The sequence below is a fragment of the Aegilops tauschii genome, chromosome 3 (assembly GCF_002575655.3).
Source record: "Aegilops tauschii subsp. strangulata cultivar AL8/78 chromosome 3, Aet v6.0, whole genome shotgun sequence".
Classification (NCBI taxonomy): domain Eukaryota; kingdom Viridiplantae; phylum Streptophyta; class Magnoliopsida; order Poales; family Poaceae; genus Aegilops; species Aegilops tauschii.
Window position 1 is genome coordinate 376,020,042 of NC_053037.3, and position 8,830 is coordinate 376,028,871.

General features: G+C 45.0%; 1 protein-coding gene across 1 annotated transcript; it reads right to left on the reverse strand.

Annotated features, from left to right (window-relative positions):
* Nucleotides 1-2,310: 2,310 nt before the first annotated feature.
* Nucleotides 2,311-4,058, reverse strand: LOC109783469 (gallate 1-beta-glucosyltransferase 84A24). Its single transcript, XM_020342076.4, has one exon. It carries the CDS (start codon nt 3,979-3,981, stop codon nt 2,593-2,595), a length of 1,389 nt encoding a protein of 462 aa, XP_020197665.3. The 5' UTR covers nt 3,982-4,058; the 3' UTR covers nt 2,311-2,592.
* Nucleotides 4,059-8,830: the final 4,772 nt, after the last annotated feature.

Consider the following 8,830-nt stretch of genomic DNA (forward strand, 5'->3'; position numbering starts at 1 on the left):
TGTGCATAAAGGTGTGTAATGGTTAAGTTTTTGGTGCTGCCTATATATACCACACCCATTCCACCAACTCTCAGATAGAACAACCAGGACGAAACTACCACTTCCCATATACATTTTCTGAGAGAGAACCACCTACACGTGTGTTAAAACCAAGGGGATTCCACTTCAACCTTTGATCCTTGATTTCTAGCCCACTCAAGTTGCTTTACACTTCAATCCTTCTCCTACCACCATGCCAAATCTGTGAGAGAGTGACTAAGTGTTGAGGAAACTATCTTTTAAAGCACAAGAGGAAGGAGTTCATCATCAACAACATATATTACCTTTTGGAGAGTGATGTCTCCTAGATTGGTTAGGTATCACTTGGGCAAAACCTCTCTTGGGATGTGATGTCTCATAAATTAAAAACCTCTCTTTCTCGATCCCACGCCTTCTTTGGATGTGATGTGTCTGTTGGAGAGGTGTGGAATCACAATGCTCCCCGAGCGTCCCAAGGACTCACCATATTCTCCTCACAATCACATAATGCAAGATGACGTGAATCCACTAGTTGTGCCCTTGAACGCAGAAATGGGACCTTTACAAACAAGGTTGGGGCAGTCTCCATAACTAAATGGAAGGCTCCCAACATCACCACGAATCTTCACCACAAGGGAATGTGGCTCCGCGGTGACCTCTTCCATCTAGGGTATCCAAACACCTGAAGAGTAACAAGTTGTTGAAGATGAAAGAGCCGAGGAACACATATCGTTTTGGTAGGAATGTAGATCGGGTGAATCTCCTCCTATCCCCAAAGTATGAGAGAGCTTGAGTGGTTGGGTAAGTAGATCTTGAGCTTTTTCTGGTTTGGCAATGGAGGGGAAAAACTTGAGGTAGATTAGGATTAAAGGGTGGAAGAAGGGGGTTACTTATACCCTCCAAGTGAAAGGAGTCGTTGCATAGCCGCAACCCCGTGTACCTGGACTAAAAGGGGTTCAGGCTCTTAGACACACCAGAGAGGCCACAGCTTGCCCCGGGCACCCGAGGGTCAAAGACCCTGGGCACCCAAATGGATCAGCTGGGCTAGCGTGCAGAGGGCCGGGCACCCGAGGGTCCAGGACCCCGGGCACCCAGACTGTCCAGAGCGGGAGCACATACTCCGGGCACCCGGGGGTCCAGGGACCTCAGGCACCCTGACAAATCCGAGGCAAAGAAAAAAAATCCTCTGGTGCCTCCAGGCACCCAGATCACGAGGGCAACAGGTACCCGGTCCTCTGGGTGGGACTCCAATAACACTTGAGAAACCCTTCCAAAGTCTGAAATAATTAGGGATAAAAGTATAAATGGAATTTGATTGAATTGCCCGACTCCCTAATCGTTGCAACCCCTCTTCATAGTACGGATGTTCCTACGACACAAAAAGTAACCGGATAACTTTCTAAGACATCGAAGAACACTGTCTTTTGCCCTTTTTGAATAGTGGGGTTACCGAAGTCCATAGACCAAATGGAGAAACCAATGTCCTGAGATAAACTTGATAACCGACATTAGTTCTCGCAAATCGTATTGTGATCAACAACAAAATCGTAATTGAGTGACAATTGCACTTTCAGTAGGTGCATTTCCTTTGAGTCATATCAAATCACTTCGCGTCAATGTGGACAATTATGCTCATATCAATGAATCTAGGCATGGCATTCTCCAATGTTGCTTGATCCGACATGAATATGCAGAACTTGAGTCTAGCTATCTTGTTAATTGGCTTGAGTAAAGTCTATAAGGGGCTGGTGAAGGGCTATATAACACCCAGAGAACTAGAAAGAGCTCTGGTTGTTTTCCTTCTGTTTAGCAGGATTGTAGATATCCTAGGGAGGTCAAGATCTTTTCTCTTGCGACATGCTTTACCTCTCTTTTGGTTAGAGACATCAACTTCTGAGCCATGTGCAATTTGATCACGGGCAAGTCTCCTTATTGTTCCGACGGTTCTAAGACTTGTATGCAATAGGCCAACAACCTTCTCTTTGTCCTTTTTTCTCAACTTCTCCATCTTTACTCAGTGGTTTCAAAGCAATATATGTAGTAAACATGTGCTTATTTGGCAGGTTTTTTCTTTATTGGTTGTTGAACACCTGCAAAGGAGCAAAAGGAGCAAGTTTCTTTACTCCAACAGTGCAAATACTCCAACAATCCAAATTCAAAGGAGCAAAAGGAACAAGTTTCTTATACTCCAACAATGCAAATACTCCAACAATCCAAATTCAGTTAACATTACTCCAAAATTCAAAATTCAGTTAACTGCATTACTCCAAACTATAAAATTCAGCAGGTAAATTGTATGAGAAAGTGAGCGACTTTTGATATTTCCTTATTATGCACTAAAATTAGGAAATGTTTTATCAATAAACTTGTATGAGAAAGTGAAAAGCAATAATAATGACCATCACGAGAGGATGAGGGCACACTACACTGATAAGACAATGAAGATTAAATAGTACTCGCTTGATAAACAAATATAAAAGGGTTTAGATCACTAATTTCCTCTAGTGATCTAAATGCTTTTATATTTTTTTATGGAGGGAGCACTAATGCACATGAAGCACGCTCCCTTTGGGTCTACTTTATCTGGTCAACAAAAGCTTGGACGCCGTGATCCGACGAGCCGCCGTCGGCCAGCGCCGCACGCGCCCTCTCCTTCCAGCTGGCCGCTCGTAGTCGCATCGCTCCCGCCTCCGGCCCGCTCATGACCTCCTCGATGGATAGACGGAGCGCTTCCCTTGTCACCGGCGTCGGGGCACGGACGCCGAGTCGGTACACATCCACTAGGAATTTCGCGTTGATGCTCTGGTCGGACCACCTCGGGCTGGCAACGACCGGCACTCCCGCGGCGAGCGCCTCCGTGGTAGAGTTCCACCCGCAGTGCGTGACGAAGCAGCCGATCGCGCCGTGCCCGAGCACGTGCGCCTGCCTGCACCACGGGACGACCTTGCCTCTGTCGCACAAGGTGGCCGCCGTGACGCCGTCCAGGGTGCCCTGGAAGAGCACCGCGCGGTTGTCGTCGCGCATCACCCAGAGGAACGGCCGGCCCGTGCTGGCCAGCCCCTGCGCTATCTCGGCAGTCTCGTCGTCGTCCGTCTTCACGAGGCTCCCGAACGCAGCGAACACCACCGAGCGCGGCGCCTGCGCGTTGAGCCACGCGATGCAGCCGTCATCATCGGAGGACCCGTCGATTTCGCCGATTTCCGGCTTGATGAGAGGGCCGACTGGAATAACCGGCAGGTGCTCGCTAAGGGCCGCGACGGCCTCGTGCTCCAGCTCGTCGAAGGTGCTGACGAACACCCACGATACCTTCTCGCGGATGACGCTGAGATCCGCGAAGAGCATCTCTCGCCACATGTCCTGGTCAGAGGCGTAAATCAGGAGGGGACGGAGGTCGTCGATGGCGAGGTCCGGGAGCCCAGGGATGGCCAATAGCGAGCGGCCGGACGCGCCGTCGTCCGCCTCTGGAAAGGCCGCCAGCGAGTGCACGTAGTGGTAGTACACGGAGAGCAGGGCGCAGGACTGGATCCACAGCATGCCGCAGGGGAGGCCCATGTCGCGAGCCACGCGGAGCGCCCACGGGACGAAGGCGTTGGTCACGACGCACGTCACCGGCCGCCCGGCCTCGGCCTCCCGGCGGATGAGCTCCTTGAGCGCCGCCGGTCCAGCGGCCTCGACATGGCGCGCCATGTCGCCGGCGTCGCTGAACCGTGGATCCTCCGGCTCCCACAGCCCGCCGCCGCGCAGGCGCTCGAACCGGAACCCCGCGCGCTCGTGGCCGTCGCCGTCCTCCTCCACGCGGACGGCTGCTCGGAGAGCGGTGGTGAAGGTGACTAGCACGCCCTTGGCGGCCAGGCGCCGGCCAAGGCGCATGAGGGGGTTGATGTGGCCCTGGAATGGGGTGGACACGAGGAGGGCGTGCGGCTGAACAGGCCGCGGCGGCGGCGTCGTCGTCGTCATCGTCATAATGGCGGCTGTGTCCGTGGCAGCTGCTTCAACTACTATTGTCCTACACTCTTTAAATAAGAGTGGGATATGAGTTAATTGCATGGTAGTACCACACTTCAGCACCTACCTACGAATTGGTACCATTAGTCATATTTTTTGCATGTCAGTACCATCTCAGCGCCTAATTGTAGGAAAACAGTCTAAATTGTGTATAACAGTGTATTGACGCTGTATCTGACCGGCGGGACTCCCTGGCAGGTACCATTAGTCATATTTTTTGCATGTCAGTACCATCTCAGCGCCTAATTATAGGAAAACAGTCTAAATTGTGTATAACAGTGTATTGACGCTGTATCTGACCGGCGGGACTCCCTGGCAGGTGTTGATGTGGCATATTCTTTTGCGGAAAAGACACTAAGTTTTTATTTAATCGCATATATACCCCTTGTTTGCCAGAAAAAGGTCCGGCTGAAAAAAAACAAATATTCGCGCGCGCGCACTAGTCGGGATTCGAACCAACGACCAGACGTACGCGGCGCCCGCTCAATACCGCTGTGCTACATCACACATCGCCCTAAACATACTACGCGTATAGTTATACCATTGTCATTCTGTTTTCTATAAAATAATGATTCTTTTTTAATTCGACCGCGCGAGCCAGCCGGGATTCTAACCCACGCCGATACGTTCGCACCGCGAGCTCGCTGCCGCTGCGCCACTGCATCATGCACGTCTTTTTAGTCCGAGCCGTTCCATTTTTGTGTGTATACGTTTGTTTTTCACATTTCGTTTATCTCTTTTCAGATCGTGTTTATTCTTCGAGCACTATGCTGTGTGTGTGTTGTATATTGAAAAAATTATACATATATATACAACGTATATTAAAAACTGTTTAATATATATATATATAGGATGAACGTTTTTATAAGATAATTGTATATTGAAAAATGTTCAATATATATAGTAAACAATGTGATGGACATTTTTTTCGTACGATACGCTTTTATAAGATTAACTTTTTAATATCTTGCAATGAATATCTTTTTAATTACAATGTGATAAACATTTTTTAATGTCATATAAATATTTTTAGTGTCATATAACTTTTTAATATGTTGCAGTAGTGCAGCGGCAGGGAGTGCGCGGATTCGAATACGGGTAGTATTTTTTTTAGTGTTGTACGAAAAACGGAACAGTCGAAAGTAGACAAAGTCATACGCGTGCGAGTTGACGCAAGTGATGCAGTGGTCCAGCGGTAGCGAGCAGATTGGCGAGTGTTCGATTTGCGGCGGGCGAGCGCGCGATTAAATTTTAATTTTGTAGTTTGTAAAATACAAAAAACGGCCGATTGTATAAGAGGACATACGCGTTCATTACGCACAACTGGTGCTGTAGCGCAGCGGTACCGAGCGCTCTGTGCGAAAGCCTGGTCGCGGGTTCGAATCCCGGCTGGCGAGCTCGTTAATTATTTTTTCGGCAGGACCCTTTTCTGGCTAACCAGGGATATATAAGTGATTAAATAAAAACTCAGGGTCTTTTAGCAAAAAAAAATTGCCACGTCATCACCTGATAGGGGGTCCAACGTCAATACACTGTTATACGTGATTTAGACTGTTTTGCAGCAATTAGGCGCTGAGATGGTACTGACATGTAAAAAATATAAATATGATTAATGATACCAATCTGTGAGTATGTGCTGGAGTTGCTGGGATTTTTAACAGCGAATGTTGGAGTTGCGGGGATTTTAGACTACTCACAAGCACGGCAACAAAAAATAGTCACCACAAATCTAGCTCAGCTCTGCTGTACTTCTCAACTTTCATCGTTGATGCCGATGACAGGCTCCCACTTGGAGTAATCAAGGACGCTCGTTAATTATTTTTTCAGCAGGACCCTTTTCTGGCTAACCAGGGATATATAAGTGATTAAATAAAAAACTCAGGGTCTTTTAGCAAAAAAATTGCCACGTCATCACCTGATAGGGGGTCCAACGTCAATACACTGTTATACGTGATTTAGACTGTTTTGCAGCAATTAGGCGCTGAGATGGTACTGACATGTAAAAAATATAAATATGATTAATGATACCAATCTGTGAGTATGTGCTGGAGTTGCTGGGATTTTTAACAGCGAATGTTGGAGTTGCGGGGATTTTAGACTACTCACAAGCACGTCAACAAAAAATAGTCACCATAAATCTAGCTCAGCTCTGCTGTACTTCTCAACTTTCATCGTTGATGCCGATGACAGGCTCCCACTTGGAGTAATCAAGGACGCTCGTTAATTATTTTTTCAGCAGGACCCTTTTCTGGCTAACCAGGGATATATCAGTGATTAAATAAAAAACTCAGGGTCTTTTAGCAAAAAAATTGTCACGTCATCACCTGATAGGGGGTCCCGTCGGTCAGATACAACGTCAATACACTGTTATACGTGACTTAGACTGTTTTGCAGCAATTAGGCGCTGAGATGGTACTGACATGTAAAAAATATGATTAATGATACCAATCTGTGAGTATGTGCTGGAGTTGCTGGGATTTTTGACAGCGAATGTTGGAGTTGCGGGGATTTTAGACTACTCACAAGCACGGCAACAAAAAATAGTCACCACAAATCTAGCTCAGCTCTGCTATACTTCTCAACTTTCATCGTTGATGCCCATGACAGGCTCCCACTTGGAGTAATCAAGGACGCTCGTTAATTATTTTTTCAGCAGGACCCTTTTCTGGCTAACCATGGATATATAAGTGATTAAATAAAAAACTCAGGGTCTTTTAGCAAAAAAATTGCCACGTCATCACCTGATAGGGGTCCCGTCGGTCAGATACAACGTCAATACACTGTTATACGTGACTTAGACTGTTTTGCAGCAATTAGGTGCTGAGATGGTACTGACATGTAAAAAATATGATTAATGATACCAATCCGTGAGTATGTGCTGAAGTGTGGTACTAACATGCAATTAACTCATAGGATATGGGCGATCTACCGCTGGCGCAAGCGTTTGTTGTTGGAGTTGCTGGGATTTTTGACAGCGAATGTTGGAGTTGCTGGGATTTTAGACTACTCACAAGCACGGCAACAAAAAATAGTCACCACAAATCTAGCTCAGCTCTGCTGTACTTCTCAACTTTCACCGTTGATGCCGATGACAGGCTCCCACTTGGAGTAATCAAGGACGCTCGTTAATTATTTTTTCGGCAGGACCCTTTTCTGGCTAACCAGGGATATATAAGTGATTAAATAAAAAACTCAGGGTCTTTTAGCAAAAAAATTTGCCACGTCATCACCTGATAGGGGGTCCCGTCGGTCAGATACAACGTCAATACACTGTTATACGTGACTTAGACTGTTTTGCAGCAATTAGGCGCTGAGATGGTACTGACATGTAAAAAATATGATTAATGATACCAATCCGTGAGTATGTGCTGAAATGTGATACTAACATGCAATTAACTCGTGGGATATAGACGATCTACCGCTGGCGCAAGCGTCTGTTGTTTTAGTTGCTGGGATTTTTGACAGCGAATGTTGGAGTTGCTGGGATTTTAGACTACTCACAAGCACGGCAACAAAAAATAGTCACCACAAATCTAGCTCAGCTCTGCTGTACTTCTCAACTTTCATCGTTGATGCCGATGACAAGCTCCCACTTGGAGTAATCAAGGACTTAAGCTGCATCGATGCATTGTTTTTTTGCCCATACACATCTCGATCCTGTGATATCTTGCATACGACTGTTATACGTATACCCCGGATCATGTAACCTGGTCTATGATTTTTCCACGTGGTCCATTCATTTACGGCCAAGTAATGGACCAGTCACCCCGCAAAAAAAAGAAAAAAAAGAAAAAGAAACTGGTCGATGCTCCAGTGCAGCAGCTGCTGTACCATCGTACTTCCTCCTTCCCGAATTACTTATTGTAAAAATAATAAAAATAAATGTATGTAAAACTAAAACACATTTAGATACATCATTTCCATGACAAGTAATTTCGCATGAAGGGAGTACATCATACGACTTCCCGATCCAAATGACAGCTTACCTTCAAATGAAGTGTTCTGTTTTAATATGTCTAAATACATCTAGAACTAAAATACGTCATTCATTTTCACGACAAGTAATTCCGGACTGAGGGAGTACATCATACGACTTTCGGATCCAAATTATAGCTTAGCTTCGAACGAAGTGTTTTGTTTTACTCTTGTCGTTTTTAAACACATGAGCTATTTTGTTTCTAGTTTGTTTCTAGCACTCCCTCCTATCCAAAATAAGTGTCGCAGATTTGAACTAAGGTTGAACTATCCTTTGTTTGAGACTGCGACACTTATTATGGATCACAGGGAGTACTAGATATTTGTTTTTTCGTCACAAAGAAAGCATAAATATTTTACTACGATTAGTCTAGAATTTATCTATCCATATATTAATATGATTATGGAGAAGATGAGATTTTATTTGATGAACAATTTGGTAAGCATTTATTGACATACCAAAAAATAGGATTTTATTTGGTAAGTCAATTAGTAATATTAATGTGATTGTGTGGAGAAATAAGATTCCATTTGGTAAACACTTATTTGCTTAAAAAAAAGGTATTTTATTTGGTTAGTTAATTAGCCTGTGATATAACTACCTGTCAATATTAATGTGATTGTGTAAAAATAAGATTGTACTCCCTCCATTCCTAAATATAAGTCTTTTTTACAGATTTCACTATAGAGACTACATTCGGATGTATATAGACACATTTTAGAGTATAAGTTCATTCATTTTGCTCCGTATGTAGTTTATAGTGGAATCTCTTAAAAGACTTAAATTTAGGAACACAAGGAGTATTTGGTAAGCATTATTGACTAGAGAAAG